The sequence below is a fragment of the Xenopus laevis genome, chromosome 1L, assembly GCF_017654675.1.
Source record: "Xenopus laevis strain J_2021 chromosome 1L, Xenopus_laevis_v10.1, whole genome shotgun sequence".
In the NCBI taxonomy this organism is placed as follows: domain Eukaryota; kingdom Metazoa; phylum Chordata; class Amphibia; order Anura; family Pipidae; genus Xenopus; species Xenopus laevis.
Window position 1 is genome coordinate 61,588,673 of NC_054371.1, and position 21,107 is coordinate 61,609,779.

Here is a 21,107-nt window from a genome sequence, read left to right on the forward strand (position 1 = left end):
AAATCGTTCGACCATTCGACCATTCGATCGCTAAAATCGAACGATTTTCGTTCGAATCGAACGATCGAAGCCATTGGATTGAATGAAATCATTCGATCGAATGGCTTCGATCGTTCGATTCGAACGAAAATCGTTTGATCGAACGATTAAAATCCTTCGATCGTTTGAATCGAACGATTTTCGGATGTTCGAAGTTCGCGAACTGTTCGCGAACTGTTCGCATTTTTTGCCGGTGTTCGCGAACGTCGTTCGCGAACACATACTCGGCAGTTCGCTACATCCCTACTACTAGCTAAGCCATGCCCCAAGCCACTATAGTCTAGTAGAATTCCTACACCTGGTAGATTGTTAGGACTGTCTAGAGAGGTGATATGGAGATGAACAGGGAATGACTACAGAACCCAGGCAAGGTACAATATGGAAATAGAGCATCTGAACATTGGGGAGCATGCTTGACAAAGGGGTATAGCCCTGAAACATTGCATTTCTGCAAATAAACACAAGGGAAGGGAATCTCCTTGCTTGAACCAGCCGTGAGTGCCAGTGTATTCTTGTAACCAATTTCTTAACATTACCTGTGGTTGACTGGTAATGGTATCTACTACTTCCAGTACTAAAAGTACCACCTATAGTTTATATATTACTTTATATACTTTATATACTATTAGCTTAGAAATGCAGGCACAACTAATAATACATTTGAGTGATTTGTATCCCACATTAAAATGAATAAACATATATTTATGTGTATGTCCTTCTATAAGCAGTGGGACGGCTTGGATCCCTATGGTTGATGTGGAAGGAGAAGGGAAATTTTGCTGCAGTTTTGTGAAAATTTTCACCAGTGACGAAACCCGGAATTTGTTTAACTATTCATAAACCAATAGTACCAAATTCACAGCAGTCCTATCCCATGATAGTATGATCGCCCTTATGTCACATATGGCAGGATCACAGCAATGTTTTCACCTTGGCCCCATGGCTGTTCTGAAAACAAGGACCTCCCCCCCATATTGGAGTTGCCAGTCACCCTGGTGCCAGACTTGCCAATACCACGTTGAATGTATACATGTAACAATCCATGGCCGTACCAGATAATATGCTGAGCACTGTGTTTAGATGATAAATAAGTAACAATTCTCATTGGTTTGCTTTGTTTCTCAAAATAATTTGTCTACAAGCAATCCATAGAGCTCAGTAACAGAAGCTTTGATTTATTTTATTTTTAACATGCCTCTTGATATGATTCAGGGAAGTTATTTCCTAGCGATCAAAACAGCTCTCTTTCCCTGCTTGTAAAGGTATTTGGTTCCTTATTGATTCAGCACTTACACCAGGCAATGCATTCTCCTTCTGTAAAGCACAATGTTAATGGCCTAATCTGTCGCAAATGCTGTGGAAACGTTTCTTGTGTGAATCTCTAGCATCACAGCCGACACATAAAACCTACAGAATTTCAGTAAGAAATGAAGGGTGGGGTTTAGTGATCTTGTAATAACAAAGCCATTTTGTATAAGTACGTCACACAAATGTGATATTCACAGGTGGGTGATCTGTTATCTGGAAAACCAGAGAGCTCAGACGTCTCTCATAGACTCCATTTTACCAAAATAATCCCAAAAAGTTATAAATTTTTCTATGTAATAATAAAACAATACCCTATACTTGATCCAAACTAAGATATAATTAATCCTTATTGGAAGCAAAACCAGCCCATTGGGTTTATTTAATGTATACATGATTTTCTATTTATGGCATAAAGATCCAAATTATAGAAAGATCCATTATCCAGAGCTTTCTAGATAGCAAGTCCCATGCTTGTACCTTGTACTTGATCCTAACTAAGCTTGCATGCATCCAGATTGGTTGCAAAAATAATCCTATCTGGTTTATTTTATGTTTCATGTAAATAATTTTTAGCAAACTTATTGCATGGTGACTGAAATTGCAGAAAGATTCCTTACCCAGAAAACCCCAGGCCCCAAATATTCTCGATAATAGATCCTATAGCTGTATTAGCCCAATTTCAAGCTGTTTTTCAATTTGAGTTTTCAAGACTAATTTGAAATCTAGCAGACTAATGGAGAATGAAGGAAGGAATGGTAATTCGCTAAGTTTGAGTTGTTTTATCACTCAAAGGTTTTATTTTTCAAGCTTTTTCCTAAACAAGCACATATTCAAGTTTTTGTCAAATTAAAAACACGTATAAAAATTCAAATTCTAATGAATTGGCCTCCCCATATCTTGTGGCAAGTGATATTGGAGAAATATATTGTAGATGTTGAAGCTAATTTGTTCCGAGTGGTTTTCTTTCTCCGTGCAGCAGCATAAGAGCGTGCTGAGCACCACTTATATTATTGTTTGCACTATTGAACTATGCAATGATTTTATGCCTTCCTTGTGTTGAGATTTGGCAGTATTTCTGCTGATAGGCTTCAGAAACTTTTCACTGCCAGCCTTTTCCTTAAAGTGGCATGATGTGCTTCTATCAATCTTTGCTTTTTATAATCTGCAATTTGGCCTTTGCTGGTAAGGGTTTACATAAATGAATAATTATTTTAGACAGAACTGGCCCAAATCACTACTGATCGTATAATTATCCCCTTAATTAGATTAATTAGGTTAAATGGTCTCGCAGTGATGATTACACATTTAATTTCCCCTCACACCAAGAAAATAACATGATAACATTATTTATGTGGTTATTTTTTTCTCTCTCTAAAGCTCCACTTATATACTAGAACTGAGAAAAACATCTGATCTTATGTCAAACTTAATGTTTAAAACCTGCAAAAATATGAAAAACGGGAGAAATATTTTTCTGTGCAACTTTACAAAGCACATTCATGTCACTTTTTTTGTTTTTAGGTTTATTTTTAAATGCAGCTGCTATAAAAAGCCGTTATTCTCTGCCCTGCTTGTTCTAACTACATGTACCATTAAAAAAAAGTGGCAGTAGCAGTATCTCCCCTCTAGTTAAATCTCCAGTTAACACAATCCTTGCATATTCTGTACTAAACAAACCAGTAAAGTAGAGTCAGACTGGGTCGCGGAATACTAGGAAGCGGCCCAGACCCACACCCCTTGCATGCTGCCGATATTCCTCTGTCCGTATACAGTCAACCGTTCGCAACATGAAGGAGGTATAAGGCATTCATTGCTGTGAGGGCGTCCTGAGGGGGGAGATGGAGAAACCAGGAGGAAGGCCCCTGAGGTCGCAAGGGGGGCCCTTCAGACTGCAGCTTCTGTGGGCCCATGTGACCTCAGTCTGATGTAAAGCTCTATGTCTCAGCAGTTGCCAATGTGATTTCTGGTGAAAGCCAGAGGGGCTGCTGTAAGATGCCATGGACAGTCACTATTTATTTGGACTGTGAGGGGCTGTTTAACCCTCTGTGTACTTGAAATGCCAGGGCCTATTTTGAATCCTAGTCCGGGACCACTATGGCTTGTCAGTTTTATGATCAGAACCAGGGAATGTGCATTGATCAACTCCCCCTCTCTTTTGTATGCTTGTAGCTAATTTGGCCAGATCAATTGCACCTCCATTGTACTTATTTCATGTAGCCTTGGAGCGCTCCCACAACCCCCCTCTTTTTGTGAATGCCAGCCTGGACTAGTACTTAAAATTTGAATATAGGGCAAACTTATATTAATTATACTTATAGGAAAACTATACTGTCAAAATTAATACTTAAGCAACAGATAGTTTATACGAAGTTAAACCGCATATTAAAGAATCTTACCAAACTGGTATATATATATATATATATATATATATATATATATATATATATATATATATATATATATATATATATTTAAGTAAATATTGCCCTTTTACATCTCTTGCCTTGAACCACCATTTCGTGATGGTCTTTGTGCTGCCTCAGAGATCACCTGACCAAATAAGGGTCGCCTTCTGGGATTCTACGATTCACGGTGCACACAAACAAACCATACGTTAGGTCACATGAGCCATGAGCCATTAAAAATTGCCATTTTTAAAATGGCAATTTTCTAATTATGATTACCCAATGGCACATACTACTAAAAAAGTATATTATTATGAAAATGGTTTATTTACATGAAGCAGGGTTTTACATATAAGCTGTTTTATGCAATATCTTTTCATAGAGACATTGCTTGGGGGTATAGTTTTCATGATGGTCTTTGTGCTGCATCAGAGATCACCTGACCAAATATACTCCAGCTCTGCCTCAAACTGTAACAGGAAGAAGTGTGGAAGCAAAAGACAGAACTCTGTGTCTGTTAATTGGCTCATGTGACCTAACATGTATGGGTGCACCGTGAATTGTAGAATCCCAGAAGGCGGCCCTTATTTTTTAAAATGGCAATTTTCTAATTATGATTATCCAATGGCACATACTACTAAAAAGTATATTATTATGAAAATGGTTTATTTACATGAAGCAGGGTTTTACATATTAGCTGTTTTATGCAATATATTTTTATAGAGACATTGCTTGGGGGTATAGATTTCCTTTAATTTCTGTTTTGGAACATTAAGCTGTTTAAAGTTGTGACTACAAAATATGTGGCTTGCACCTGCATGGCCATTTACAACAAGCAAAATACCTTGGGAAGCCCTGAAGACTCCCTTTAATCCTGACTGGTGGCTTGTCAGCCTGTTTTAGGAGCTGGGGCTGCTGACAAATCCTGTCTAACAGCATAACATTATTTCTGGCATGAACAACACGCAGTACATTTCCAAATAAATGCAAAAACAAATGCCAAGAGATGGCAGCTAGATTACAGGAGAGCACAGGTATAAAATACCTTTATAAAAACCATAAGAATAGGAAAAGATTAACAACATGTCTAATGCAGTTTTGGACACAAAATAGAAGCAGATTATACAAAAACCCCATATATTTTTTTCCAATGCATTGGTAGCAAGCAACCCGCAACTGAAAGCATTGGTCCAGTAAATAGATGAAAAAGTAGAGCCATCAATAAACACAGGGGAAAGCTGATGGACGGAATACATTATTTTGTTTAGTATCTACCAGGGAATAGCAGGTACACTATTTACAATGTATAAATAAATTCTGACAGCTGTTCCGTGCTGGAAGAAAAGTAGAGAAAGTATATAAAATGTATAAATATATTTAAATATATATATATCCCAGGCTAACCTAATATCTGTGTGCATGTGTTTGAATAGGCATTCCTATGTACTGGAGTGACTATAAGTTAGTGCCCATAGCAAGTGGAGGAAATGTGAAGGAAAATTTGGTATAGAACATAAGGCAAATTTATGAAGCTCCACTGTAGCCATTTCATGTAAATTTGGATAAGTGAAATCGTACACTACAGACCTAATATATGTATTTGTAAAGATGTGTATTAACTTTTACATCAGATAAATACCTAAATTTATACCATTTTCCCCCCTTTTCTAGACTGCTTGTAATCCATTCATGTTACAGGGATGAATTCAGAGTGGAGGGGAAAACATTTAATAACAGCATTTATGTGGCTTTTTTCAAGCTAAAACTTTTATGAGTCAGAATGTTATACTTATCTACAAATGAGTAAATGACAGCTTTATAATTACGTATGACCTTACCTGGTGTACCATGGTTTTAAAGGGTATGCCTTTTTTCAAATAATGTGTGAAAAGTACTTTTATTATACAGCTTTTTATATCTGGGTGACAGCTCCCCTTTAAATGCATTTGTTAAAGGTGCATCGTGGCTACTTTCTGGAGAGGAAACTTTGCATTTGCCCATGTTTCTCCACCAGTGAGCTGCAGGCAGTGTCAGACTAGGACACCAGGGGCCCACCTCAAAACCTTAGACCAGGGGCCCACCAAAGAACCATAGAGCCGGGGCCCACTCTCAGAACTATTATTATTCTTCTCCTCACTCAACCTCTATTCTCCTAGTCTCTATTCTTAACATACTATAATCTATTATTCCATCTATTTAGTTTGTTCTCAGAGATAGGGAATGGCCATGAAATAGGCCAAATGTTTAGCAGCACAAGGGCCCCCTGACACCTGGGCCCACCGAGAGTTTTCCTAGTATCCCAGTGGGCCAGTCCGACACTGGCTGCAGGAAAAGCATTTAGAGATTAGTCGCCCGCACCGAAAGCGATGAATCTGATGTGTCATTGTCCTTATAATTATGCCGTTATATCTTTTACCATCACATCACTTCTTTCTCTTTAAAGCTATACATGTTACATTCTTGCAGTCTTTACTGACATTGTTTAGATTAGACAATAGACCAGTCAAGTTGCTGTCATTTCTCAGCAGCAAAAGTTTCATGCCCTACAGAGCATGCGCCTTGAATCACAAAAAAAGCACATTATATACATCAAATAAAATAAAAAAGCTACTTTTTTAACAGGCTCCTAGCAAAGTTTAAAGGAAATTATTCCCAACTAACATATCAAAGCTGTTTTGTCTGCCTGTAAATGATCACATTCTGATAGTTGGATAATGTCAACTCACGGCTCTCCAGCTTTGTGAACACAGAATCCTCAGCCAGTGAGTGGGAGTTAGTAGCTCACAATAGCTGGAGGGTCACAAGTCTTGACATTCTGCTTTAGTGAAAACTGAACCCCATTCAGTACTTTGAGAAGCTTCTCAATTACAGATCTATTTTAATAAATTTTTGTTTATGCCTCCGGCAGCCATTAAATTACCAGTCAGACTTTAATACACACAAGGGATGATGTTTGTAAGCCACATCTCTTGCTCGGTGATTTGCATAAAGTCAGCCATAATTCAAATACAGGGAAAAGAACAGGGTACAGCAGATTGGAGCTATTTTAATTATTAACTTAATTTACATGTCACCAACCACAAGGAAACCCATAAAAGCCACAGGAAGAAGCTTTAATTCGATTTATATTTAAAAGGCCATTGATGACCAGTGGTCAGCTTGGATTAACAAAGGTACTGCTCCCTTGTCTCAAATAACAAATAATCACATTGCACATGAAATCAGGGGTCAGTGATTCTGACCTCTAGGGATATTATTTAATAATGGAGATAAACAGATGTCCCAGAGCAATTGTTCAACAATCATATGGTACATATGCTGTTTTGAAATATTTGGCAAAAAAGTGTGAATATGATTAAGTGGTTGAACCAGTAGTTTCAATACATTTTAGTGTCAAATGTCCTAAAGGGAAATCTATTAATCCTTTGATAAATAAGACCATAGGGTTTAATATATAGAGTTTTTATTCCACTTATTGTGTCTTAAAGGGGTTGTTCACATTTAAATGTACTTTTAGTATGATGCAAAGAACGATATTCTGAGACAATTTCAATTCCTTTTTTTTACTATTTATTTAGTAGCTCTCCAGTTTGCAATTGAATAACAGACTGAATAGGAGAGGCCTAAATAGATGAGTAATACAAAGTAGCAATAACAAAAAATGTATAGCCTTACACAGTATTTGTTTTTTAGATTGGGTCAGTGACCACCAACTGGTAAGAGTCAGAAAAAAAAAAAAGAAAAACAATTGAAAAGTTGTTTAGAATTAGTCATTACATGCTAATATTTAACTGACAGATGAACCACCCTTTTAATACACCAAAATTTGGCATTTTTTCTGTTTGTAAAAAAAAAGACATTTCTGAGTTTAGTGAATATGCCCCTAAGGTTGAGGGCACACAGAGCATAAACATAATAAATAATTAATAAATAAATAATGAAGACCAAAGGAAACAATGCTTTGGAGCAGCCTATCTATAACATATTACAAGTTAATATATAGGTGAACATCCCCTTTAATCAGGAAGAGTGGTGATTGTTGTGAAAGTGCCTTTTTCGAAGTAATCTGAATAGTGGAAATACAGACCTATATATACATGGCAGGCAAAAAGGAAATGGTTAAATTACTCCACACATCCTTAAAATATCCGCTTCAATTTCCCTTGTCAACTTATCCAATCCAAAGAGTAAAGATGTGGGTGAGGTGATAACTTTGTACTAGGATTTGCTTTTAGCACTTTCTTTACATGATCCAGCATTTTTATTTTTTGTTGTTCTTCAAAGATAATAATGAATATTTGTACAGCTCTTATCAGAGTGCATGAGTTTGTCTGCTTTTCCGCTATGTTTGCCTCTTTCTGCAATCACATTTTGGTTGAAAGCACAAAGGAAAAGAAGGGTCGGAAATCGCCCTGGCTAAGAGAGTTATGTAACTACTAGCAGTCTCATATATCACATTCGGCTATATTCTGTCCTATATATCAGTGTTGATGAACAGCCCCCTTGTTAAAAGCTATATTCTATGAAATGGTGTGGATTGTTTACACTGTGCTTTCACACTTATGGAATTAAGTTATTCTTTAAATGATGTGGGGATAACTTTCAAAATTAAAACAAATTCCTAAATACTAAGCTACATACTACGCTAGGATATACAGTACAAGCAGTGTATGCCCAGTACAAATTCCCTTTCAATAGTCGGTTTGACTGTTTAGCTCCTCGTGAATGTAATGCAACAAGCAAAGCGCAATATTAGGTGCAAACCTTATCACACATTGACGGTTTTCATAAATGTACTGTTGTCCTTACACACTAAGGGGCAGATTTATCAAGGGTCGAATTTCGAGGTAATGGGAATTATGTTTTAAAATCCCATCAACTCGAAATTCAAATAAAACAAGACCAACCAACATGTATTTAAGATATTTAATTTTTTAACTTCTAGTGAATAGGCCGTATTCGATTGTTTGAATTGAATACAGATCGTAAATCTTTGATTTTTCAAAGTCCCCAAATTACTCCAAATAAGTTCTAGGAGGTCCTCCATAGGCTAAAACAGAAATTCGGCAGGTTTTAAATGGGGAATGGTCGCAGTCAAACTTTTAAAGAGACACTACATGATAAATTTCGATATTCGAATTTTCAAATTTCTTTCAAATTCTAATCGAGTTTGGACTATTCCCTAGTCGAAGTACACTAAAATTAGCTTGAAATTCGAATTTAAAAATTTTGATTTTTCAATTCGACCCTTGATAAATTTGCCCCTTAGTGTGTGCCAGCAATTATAATGATATTCTGGTGAATACTTTGCATTGTGGTTTAAAAAAAGTTATGAATTGCTTTTACTGCATTTGAAATCAAGGTGTACAGGCCTAGATATGGAGACAAAGACGTCTCACTTACAAAAACCACGAATTTGAATTAAAACAAAGTATATTTCCAAAAAAATACAATATATTCACTGCTGACTATAAAGTTCTAGACTTTGGAATCTTAGCAAGTGGCTTAAATGAGAGCCAGCTGAAACATTTCTCAGACTAGGCCATTCTATGATATACTAAAAATGTAAAGCTTAAAGGCGAACTACCTCTTTAAGTACATTATGTTTACGTAACCACTGCAATGATGTATTGAGTAATATTATGTTCCTGTCTTGGTTTTGTGACACCATTTACTGCTGTTTACATTTCTTATATCCTGGTGAAAGATGTGAAGGATCTAATCTCACTGATGAGATGGCTCTAACTGACATATGCTTAGATTATTCGTGCAGTATGACTGTTTAACTTTCTTTATACAAATTGCACGTGGGGAGGAGAAACACATTCCTCTGTTTGGACCGCCTGCCATAGACCTTAATAGCAACCACCTGTCACCTGCGTGATTTACAGATTTTTGACCAAGACATATAAAATGTGCATATTTTGTGCGAAATCTTCTGCTGTGACATGATGTTTATTAGCAAAGTAAAATATGTATATGAGAAATACAGATGAAGTACAACTCTTGCCAATTGGGACCTTCTTCTCACAAGCAGTGGTTTCCATGCTTTCTTCAGGTCAAACCCTCAAGAATCCTCATTTGGCCAGGGCTTGTTTAGCTCTTAAAAAGGGATACAGATATACAGTATACATATAGTGAATTAACTACCCCCTCTTATTAAATATATGGATATTATAAGTTACAGAGGAGTTCCATGGACATATAAAAACACAAGGCCGATGATATCACTAAGCACCATTTATAAGGATATAGTTTACAGGATATTCATGGCTCTTGTATATTATATTTTTTTTCAAAACATCAGCCATTCAGTCATAGTTGTAAGAAGCCCCCCACATCTCACACGATTTAGCCTACAGAATAACTACGAGAATAGCATGCATTCTTCCCAAATATCTGGCCTTTAGTGTTGCCCCCCATCAAATGGTTAGGAACCATTAATGGGGAGAGCCTCACATTTTGGGAAGCAGTTTCTAATTTTTTAGCCATAGTTTCACGGATCTAGTTCTAACCACACCTAATTCTGATGGGAATAGCCTCTGAAGTAGAAAAAATATTTCCTATAAAGTGGAGTAATCCTTATTTCCCTTGGAATTCCAGTTTTCCAAAGTAAGAATAATTTTTCTCACATTTCTAGCATCACACATCCCCATCTGAGCTGTAATCCAGTTATAGCTCAGTGGGAGGATCCATTTGAAAAAATAGGACATGTATTGTCATAGTTTTATTTTCAGGTCTTGTCTGTTTTTCTTGTCCTTGCTGAACATCTGGAAATTGGCAGAAACTTTATTAATTATTTTATTAAAATATTTAAAAAAAAAAAAAGCTTTGTTTGATTATGTAGCACTCATAACATATCCCTAAGTAAGAAATAAGAAACACCTATGACTAAGCGCCAGAGGGTGCGAAACGCGTAAGGTGGGCCTGATGGGGTTTGTTTGTATCCGAGTTTTAATGCTAAATTAAATAAAATGACATTTTTTTATTGAAAAAAGCCTTGGGACAGTTATCTTTGGATAAAGGAATTTCTTATAAGAAATAAGAAATGTATCATTGTTGACATCTCCCCTGTTGTTGGTGGCAGATAATCTATCCAGTGGCTACTTGTAGATGTATCTGGAGAAAACTGTTCTGTTAGTATACTCTAGCTGCACCTTTGCATTCTCTGTGCTGCCTCGGAGATCACCTGACCAGAAATACTGCAGCTCTAAATGTAACAGGAAGAAGTGTGAAAGCAGAAGACAAAACTTTGGGGCATGTTTACTAACTTTGGAGATAAATGACTGTGGAGATGTTATCCGTGACAACCAACTAGTAATTAGCTTTAAAGGAGAAACAAACCCTTAATAAAAAAAACCCCTACCCTACATAGACCCCCCTTCCCCATCAGCCTAGCTGCCCCCTGGGCAAATGCGCCTAACTCTTTATTACCCCTCCATGCAGATTATGTCCAGCGGAGTTCACAGGCGCCATCTTAAGTCGCTTCAGTAATTTTCAGAATGAGACTGGTGCTTTGACAATTTTCGTGAGTTTCGGCGCATGCGCAGTTGTCGCGACACAGAAAAATTGCTCCAACTGTGCCGCTTCGCTGGTCTCATTCTGAAGATTACCGAAGAGAAGAAGATGGCGCCACTGAATTCCGCTTGACAGAATCTGCATGGAGGGCTGAGTAAAGAGTTAGGGCCATTTGCTGTTTATTGGCTTATGTGACCTAACATGTATGGTTTGTTTGTGTGCACCGTGTTCTTAGTTCTTAAAGGGGAAGGAAACCTAGTCAGCGCAAACCCCCCACCCCCCCTCCCGTTTGTTGCTCACCCTCCCTCCTCCCCCCTGGCCTACCCGTTCCGCTGGGCAAATGCCCCTAACTTGTTACTTACCCTTCTGCGCAGGTCCAGTCCAGGGAGTTCACCGACGACATCTTCTTCCAGGTGATCTTCTTCCTGCTGTGAACGGCGCATGCGCAGTAGGATCATTTCGCCGGTACGATCTACTGCGCATGCGCGTGACTTTTGGCGCATGCGCAGTAGATCCGTACCGGCGAAATGATCCTACTGCGCATGCGCCAAAATGCCGTTCACAGCAGGAAGAAGATCACGTGGAAGAAGATGTCGTCGGTGAACTCCCTGGACTGGACCTGCACAGAAGGGTAAGTAACAAGTTAGGGGCATTTGCCCAGCGGGACGGGTAGGCCTGGGGGGAGGAGGGAGGGTGGACAACAAATGGGAGGGGGGGTGGGGGGTTTGCGCCGACTAGGTTTCCTTCCCCTTTAAAATGGCAATTTTCTATTTAGGATTACCCAATGGCACATACTACTAAAAAAGTATATTATTATGAAAATGGCTTATTTACATGAAGCAGGGTTTTACATATGAGCTGTTTTATGCAATATCTTTTTATAGAGACCAACATTGTTCTGGGGTATAGTATTCCTTTAATAGGAAACATAGGTAAAAGAGATGGGAATGAGGCCCTTTCTTAGCAAACCTGCTGCCATTCATCTGTTATTTTCAATGTTCAGTATGGTAGAACACCATGTCCAGGCCCGCTGCGGCCATGAGGCAATAGCGCTCACTGCACTTGCGATGCGGCCCCTCCTCGACCCGCTCCGACGCTACAAATTAGAAGCGTGTAGCGGGAGGGGGGCGGCAGCAAATACATTGCAGCAAATACATTACACTACACAAGCCCAGGGAACCTTAGTAACACCCTACACATGAGCCCACAGTATAGTTTACTGTATGTGCCATATGTTATCAAATGTAGGGGGGAAGGAAAAAATGTACGATCTTTTTCAGCCTATCACCCTGTAAAAACTCAACTTTTTTTGGACCAAGTCCTATCTACTCTATTGCAATTCGCCTGGTCTGAGGTGGCGAAGGCAAGTCTGGCGATAGAGGTAACGTTCGCCAGAGCGAAAATACGCCTAGCGTTAGAGTGCGAAGTTGCGCTACAATCTATCTGCTTCACTAGTGTAATTACGCCAGCGCCCGTTAGTAAATCGGCGAAATGACATCACACTGGCGAGTTTTCACCAGAGTTCGCCACATCGCCCTTTAGTAAATTTGTCCCTATGGGAGATGGCCTTCCTGTAATTCTGAGCTTTCTTGATAATGGGTTTCCAGATAACAGATCCTATACCTGTACTATCTGCAAAGGGGTTTTCCTCTCCAAAAACATAAGGCAGGCAAGTTACATGGCTTTTGTAGACTGTGGGGCTGATGTTGAGTAATTGCTGCATGTGTCAGCTGCATATGAGCTAATAAAATAATAATAGGAGTAGTTGAACTTCATTAACAGCTGGAAGACTGCAGCTTTGCACATCATGTGATCTATTTAATACTGACAATATCAAACAACGTGTGCCCTGTCCAAACTGCCCATAATAACACTGTGGCCTGTAACAGACCCAGCTTGCTCTACAGAAGGCAAACACCACACAACTGCAATAATACAGAGTGACAGTGTGGGTGGCTGGTGGTGCTCATAAATCCGTAGCAAGGAAGAGGTTCGCGTTCTCTATCTGTCTGGACCACCCGGCTTCTGTAGTCGCTCCCCCAAGCTGCGAGTATTTCTTAGTAAAATACACTGTAGCTTTCCTGTGTGCGAGCGTCCCAGTTCATCAGTTTCTCTACCCCGCGGCGGATCCTGTGCCTGAGCAGAGGCATTTCTCGTGCGCTTCTATTCTAGACTGCTTGGTAATGATGGCGGCTCACTGGGTGAGTTTCTTAGCAGTGGCTGGGGTCGCTGTGCCCCGCTAATATGAACTGAAAACCAATGCCCAGCCTCCAGCCTGCAGATACCTGAGGTGCTACATGTGTGTAGAAGGACTCGGGAGCAAGGGGGCGGGGACGACTGCCAGTGCTTCTATTGAGTAGTAAGAAGGAGAGAAAGGTGGCGAGCTGTCACGATGGGCCTGCTGGAGAGACTGAGGAAAGAATGGTTTATCATCGGGATTATTCTGGTTATCGTAGCGGCTAAACTGGAACCTACCATAGGAGAGAAAGGGGGTAAGTGGCGCGTCTAATAACATTGTGACACGGTGTCGCCTTGCTCGTATCCTCCCTCCTCACTGCACATCCCTGGGGAAAGAACTTGGTCCATTCACTGGTGTACAGGGCAGCCCAGCCAGCGGCCTTTCTCTCAGCTGCAAGTCCTGCCGGGTACCCCTGCGCTTCATCCATGACTGCGGCATAGAGCGACTTAAAGCCACAGCTACGGGCTCCATATCACTTGTGCTACAGCCCCGACAGCCCACGGGGTTAAACAGCAGCCACTGTAATGTATGGAGAGTTTAGGTTCATTTGTCTCCTGCACATCAGTGTGACCGCACCTTGGCCAGTTATTTCCTGACTTTCCCTTGTAGTGAGACTCGCACTCCTAATTCAAGCCCTGTACACCATTGCAGCACTCACACTGCTTATTAGTGACACGTTGCACAGACCTGACTTCCGTGTCCTTTTAACTGGGGCACTTGGAACATCCTCCCCTGCCAGCTCCACACACTCACTACAAACATCAATCTCCTAGTTGCACCCACTGCAGCCAGCAGTCTACCAGGGGCACCCACTTCACCTAGCAGTCTCCTAATTGCCCCCAGCAGTCTCCCTGGGGACCCACTGCACCCAGCAGTCTCCTAGTTGCACCCAATGCAGCGAGCGGTCTCCCAGGGGCACCCACTGCAGCCACATGTTATCAGACAACTCTCCAGTCCCATAGGAATGACTGAAACTTTGCATTGCTGTGCAGTGTTACTGCTTGCACTCTCAAGGATTGGAATGTGACACCATGTACAACTTTCTGGCACAATGCCCCCCTACTCTTTCTTACATTATATTGCTCTGTAATGGCCTAATGAGTCCATATTATACCTATAAAGTGATTTTATATTTGTATTGTATAGTCTGTTGTCTTAGCACTAGTGATATTGATGAGTGCTTTTTAAAGGGGTTGTTCTTTGAATAAGTGATTGGACTATGAATAGTTGCATAGAACTGGCCATTCCATAACATACTAAAAATTAACTTAAATGTGAACCACCCTTTTAAAACTCTTTTCTGTATATGCTATTCTTCGCTTCCAACAATGCCAGACTGGAGTATCTGGTGGGTCCTTGCTGTCAGCTTCTCTGGTGCCCACCAAGGACCTACCAGCCAATAGCAAGCTCTTAAAAAGACCAAAACAACATTTTCTCCTGTCAGATTAAAAAACACCTGTATCCCCGTGTTTGAGAGATTAATGGTTTGTCTAGAGTAGAGGAGGCCAGTTAGGTTAAGTCTATGGGAAATACTTTATACATAGTGCTATTGCAACAACTGGTGTGGCAGCTTTCACAATGACAGATTCAATACTAATGTTATGTGGGCAGCTATGTTTTTGTGTGTGTACTGTGACAGTTGGTACAGTAGATACTTGCACAGAATGAAAAGGGCAGCACAGGTAGTGTGCACAGGCCAAAACTCCTTGTTCTGCCCCAGAAAAGTAAAACATCTTCTGGGGCTCCCCTGCTTTCAGCCTGTGCATGGCAAGAGATCCACAATTAACTCCCCCTCTGCCTGGCCTAACAGGATCCCCAATGCTCACTGGGTTTGCACCCTTCTATAGTTACACTACTTATTCCTGTGAACTTACAGCCCAAATCTAATGTTTGTTTTGGGATGTATCTCTGATGCATATTTACACTGTGCAAATTCTTTCTGAGAAACTGCCAGCACTAAAGTTGCATCCTTCCTGGATTTTACTGCATATTCATGGCAATAATTAAAGACCGGGCTTTCCCCATTATAGAGTCCTTAAGCGGTTTCCTATATTTCTGATATGGTTTTAATAATTTTGTTTCACCCAGGCACCTTGTGTGAAACATTTCATTTTGAATAAACAGGGCTACTAAAATTTCTCAAGAATGTAACACTTTTTTTTAGAATTTTTCACTTTTACATTTTAGTATAAAACCAGGAATACTCAATGAAAATGAAAACACATGCAGAACCTAGAAAAGGTGGTAAACATTTAATGCTGTGCTCCAGAATGGGGGGATGGCCCACCCAAACCAAAACCCATCAGGGATTTTATTGCTATCCCGGCAGACCAGTCAGACCCTTCCTTTTATTTGGCAATTTAAACCTGCCCAAGTTCTAGGATCTAGGTTGTTTGCTGTGAACAAGGCCATGCCTTCAGTTTAGCATTTGTTCTGTTTGTCAGTGTTTTTAATTAATATATAGCACATGAAAAAACATTTTTCTAAATGTGTAAAACTGTCCCGTTTATTGTACTGTGATGCAAATTTTGCTGGTGTAAATTTTGCACCCACATGTATGATCTGTGATCCGATTACAATGCAAATCAGTAGATGTGAGCGCTCACTCACCAATGGCTCTCACCAATCTGATCCATCTGTCTGGCTGAAATTATATTGGTCACCAGTGTTGTGAGGAGTTGACCCTCCTGCATACTTGCTCCAGCCCACCCAAATTGTGTAAGTGTTGCTTTTGGTCTGATGTTAAATAGCCTAGTCACTTTGTGAGCAATCTCATGCACATGCACAGTTGCACAGGGAAGGGAAAGTGTATGCACATTTGTGTCAAATCAACTCGAAGCCACAGAGGAACGACTCTCATAAGTCATTGGCACCATGAATGGAATGTTTCTCTGGTTGCATGCAATGTAACAGTATGCCTGGCATATTATGGCATTATTTTATTATCAGTGCTCATATCTCTCCTCTCCAGATCTCGTGTCTTTTCTTGCTTGTCTGCTATCTCTACTCGGATATTCAACACTACCTTAAGGGCTATTCCACACGGGGAGATATCGACGCGTTTGCGGTCGCGGCGACAAAGCGCCGCGACAGTCGCCGCGACCGGCGCAGGCGACAGTTTTGTATGGGCACCTATGTAAAAACGCCTGTGCTAACCACACGAGGCGATGCGCTTTTCAACAGTTGCCTGAAAATGCCTCGCCAGGCTTTTTCAGGCGACTGTTGAAAAGCGCATCGCCTCGTGTGGTTAGCACAGGCGTTTTTACATAGGCGCCCATACAAAACTGTCGCCTGCGCCGGTCGCGGCGCTTTGTCGCCGCGACCGCAAACGCGTCGCTATCTCCCCGTGTGGACTAGCCCTTAATGAAACCTTTATAAGACTGGTTTTCCCCATCCAACACCCATAACATCCCAGAGTTTTCTTATCATAGTTAACAACTCCTTTATCACCCTTCTCCCCAAGCCCGGTGCCTTATGGTTATCCTTGATTCTACCCTGTCTCTCACTCCTTATATCCAATCAATAACTAAAACATGTCCCTTTCACCTAAGGAATATTTCCAAAATATGATAATTTTTCATCCATGATTCGACCAAAATTCTGATTCACTTCTTATTATATCATGCATCGACTACTGTAAGTCTATTAATCGGCTTTCCGCTCCTGAGACTGTCACCTCTTCAGTCCATAATAAATACAGCTGGCATGCTCATACACCTCAGCTGCCACTCTTCCTCTGCCATGCCACTTTTCCAGTCTCTGGATTGGCTTCTGTTACCTTTCAGAATAAAATGCAAGCACATGACCCTGCCATTCAAAGCAATTCACAACTCTGCCTATGTCTCTGGACTTATCACAGGTACTCCTCAAACTGCCTTTTAAACGTCTCTACTGAACTGCTGCTCAACGCCTTCGCATGTTCACATTAAAGACTTTGCATAGGCTGCATCCTTCTCTGGAATTGCCCTACATATTCTGTCCAACTTTCTCCCATTCTTTCTGCATTTCAAGGAATAGTAACACCAAAACATGAAAGTGTTTTAAAGTAAATAAAGTATGATATACTGTTGCCCTGCATTGGCAAAAATGTTCTGTTTGTTTCAGAAACACTACTACAGTTTATATAAACAAGTTGCTGTGTACCCATGGGGCAGCCATTCAGTCTGAAAAAAGGAGAAAGGCACAGGTTACATAGCAGATAACAGAAAAGTTCTGTAGAATCCCTTTGTATTTAATAGAGCTGTTAGCTTTTATCTGCTATGTAACCTGTGCCTTTTCTCCTTTTTCAGCTTTGAATGGCTGCCCCCATGGCTATACAGCACTTTGCTTCAGAAACACTACTATAGTTTATATAAACAAACACAATGTTTTCTCCAGTGCAGGGCAACAGTACATAAATGAGTTACTTTAAAACACTTTAATTTTTTGGCATTCCTGTTCCTTTAAGTGATTTCTTTGAGCACATTCTATAGAGAAGCTTATCGAAATCTTGCTTAACATACTGTATATTGCAGTGTATGCTGCTAAAGGCAATACTCAATGTCACATGTCTCACCTTGCCTACTACTGACCTTCTTATACTCTTACCCTATGTCTAATATCTTCCTTCCATTAAAAATGTGCAAGTTCTTTTATGCAGGGCCCTCTTGTATTGGACATATTATATATATTTATTCTTTTTTGTATGTAAGCTGTATGTTCAATGTCCACGCACATCAATTTACAGCTCTGTGAAATACGTAGACGCTTTATAAATGTGTTAATAATAAATAATAATCTGCATGCATGTAACGAGTTTCCAGCATTGATGACGTTAAAAGTTATTTCAAGTACAGTAGCATTTAGGTAAATGTATATCAATTATTTTACATGGAGTTGTTAGACTGATGTGTGGATAATATGTATTATCCATTTCAATAAAATAAAGCACTGTCTTGATATTTAACCAAACTTTATAACCTGTGTGTCAGAATATCTCTGTATCCATCGCATTATCCCTGTTCTAGAATGATCTTTATGGGGTTTTTTCAGTGCTCATTATACATTTTTTTGTTTTCTGTAGGGTTGCACCGAATCCACTATTTTGGATTCGGCCGAACCCCCGAATCCTTTGTGAAAGATTCTGCCGAATAACGAACCGAATCCGAACCCTAATTTGCATATGCAAATTAGGGATGGGAAGAGGAAAACATTTTTTACTTCCTTGTTTTGTGACAAAAAGTCACGCGATTTCCCTCCCCACCCCTAATTTGCATGTGCAAATTAGGATTCGGTTTGGCCAGGGAGAAGGATTCGGCCAAATCCGAATCCTGCTGAAAAAGGCCAAATCCTGGCCGAATCCCGAACCGAATCCTGGATTCGGTGCATCCCTAGTTTTCTGCCATGTCTGGGATTAAGGCGGTCCTCAAACTATTCTCTGCAGTGTTCTTACTAACATGTCTGTGGTTAATACAATTCACTAATGGCTTTCTACAGTGATCTTAATGCCATGTCTGTTATGCAGTGCTGATTATGGCTAAAGAGTAGGGATGCACCAAATCCCCTATTATGGGATTCAGCCAAATCGAGTATCTTTCATAAAGGATTCGGCTGAATCCAAACCCTAATTTGCATATACAAATTAGGGCAAGGATGGGTTAAAAAATAAAATCGCTTCCTATGAGGGCGGGGAAAACCCCTGCAATTTCCTTGTTTGTGTGATGAAACATCATATGATTTTAAAAATATGCATTGGCTAGGCACTTGATTTCAGTAGAATCCCACAGAATTCTGGTGTCAACAGGGTGTGGCCTGATATGTTTTCTATCTTGCTCTACCTTCCCCCTCCCAACCTGAAGCCTGCCGGACCTGTTCAGTCCCCTTTATTTATAGACCCGCACCCACCCCGCAGTGACAACATGAAAGAGGCAGGGGCGATTCTATAAATTGACGGGCCGGAAGCCGGCAGTGTGAGGTCGGGAGAACGGAAGGAAGTGCTCAACCCAAATCCACCCACGTACCGAAGATTTTTTGCGGTAGCTAACTCAAACCCACACGACCTGAGGGTAAATCCATGGGTCCTGCAGGTTTTGGGCCGGCCCGCACATCACTAATACACGCATATTTTTTTAGCACCCAAATTTCACATTTGCCTCGGCTATGTTTGCGCAAAATGATGGCATGTCTGTGCAGTAACTTTCAATGGAGAGTTATGATGTGCATTCTCATTGAATTGCACTACTGAGTAGATGCAGAAGTGCAAAATAGTGGCATGCGCGTGCAACAACCTCATATTCTCGCGCATAATGCTCTTAGGAAAATTGGCTCCTACATCTATACCATTGCTCAACAGGTACAACGTTTGCTTGTTTATTTATGTAACTAAGCAAGATATAAAGCGATTTACAATAATTTTACAACCACCATGGATCTTATAATACGGTACATTAATAAACAAGGGGCCTGCCAGCATGAACTTGCTATGTGTAAGGCCTCTCTGTCAGTCACATACACAACCTAAAGTGATTGCTGCAGGACTCTATAAGGGGCAGACTAATTGGAATCGACCATTTACAGGCAGAACCGTTTCAAAATATATTTAGTACTTTAGGTCTTTATTTCACAAATAATAACATTCACAGAAGACAAAAAGCAATTTTTAGGAAATTCAGGACAAAATTTTTATGTAAAATCCGAATGAAAATTAATGAATTTCAATAAGTGCACTTCCCTGATTTTAAATATAGATTGGTGGGACCACAAATAAAAAATGTGAAATGCAGTTAAACTTAAAATCAGGGTACTCAAAATCGAGGTTTCACTGTATATTGGTGGGACTGCAAAAGTATGTACTAATATGTAGCTGAGCGGTAAAACCATGTTCACTTATCCTTTTCTAGGATATAGTAATATAGGCAAGGCAGCTTTTTGAGCCCTAGTTAATTAATGTAAACATGCGAGAGAATCCTTATTCCTATGGCTGAATAGCAGTTAGAAGGCAATATAAAGGCAATAAGAAAGAATTGACAGTGCTGTGTCTTTGTGTGTGTATAAATAATGGCTGTATATCATTTCCATTCCATTGTCTTTTCTAGAATGTAGGTAAGAATGACTGCAGGCATATGGGTGTTTCTAGCAGCTGATCAACCTAGTCGTTAGACTGAGGGTTGGTGATTTCTTTCTTTGGTTAATGACTTAACAGTGCCCAAGTGCATGTGGATGTGCTCACTTATGACTACAGCCAGTGTTGTGCTCATCAAAAATCGCTACAATCATTGCACCATTTATTTTTTTACAGAGATTATACATCTTTAACGTTAAAAAAAAACCAAAGCCTGTTTTTACAAATGTATTCTCAAACAGTCGTTTGACTTTTGTTTACTGAAGCCTTGAATTTAACTACTTTTGCTTATTTCTTTATTTTTTTTCTTTTGTAGGGCCACTGAAGCCAGAAATTACCATCACGTATATTGCGGTGTCTGCTATATTCTTTAACAGTGGACTCTCATTAAAAACAGAGGTAGAGTATCATTTACTTTATTTGCTCCTTGGTGCTAAATAAAGCTTTCACAGATGTGCTGTGCTGTAGTTAATTTTATATTAAAGGACAAGGAAAGTCT

The 21,107-nt window shown here is 39.9% G+C and overlaps 1 protein-coding gene across 1 annotated transcript in view; it reads left to right on the forward strand.

The window, feature by feature from the left end:
* Positions 1-13,359: 13,359 nt before the first annotated feature.
* slc10a7.L (solute carrier family 10 member 7 L homeolog) overlaps positions 13,360-21,107 on the forward strand; it is a gene marked incomplete at its 5' end in the record, with an annotated part of 123,382 nt that continues 115,634 nt past the window's right edge. The window contains 2 exon segments of the mRNA NM_001172194.1: positions 13,360-13,762; positions 20,925-21,007. Coding sequence (NP_001165665.1) covers positions 13,663-13,762; positions 20,925-21,007 — 183 coding nt within the window.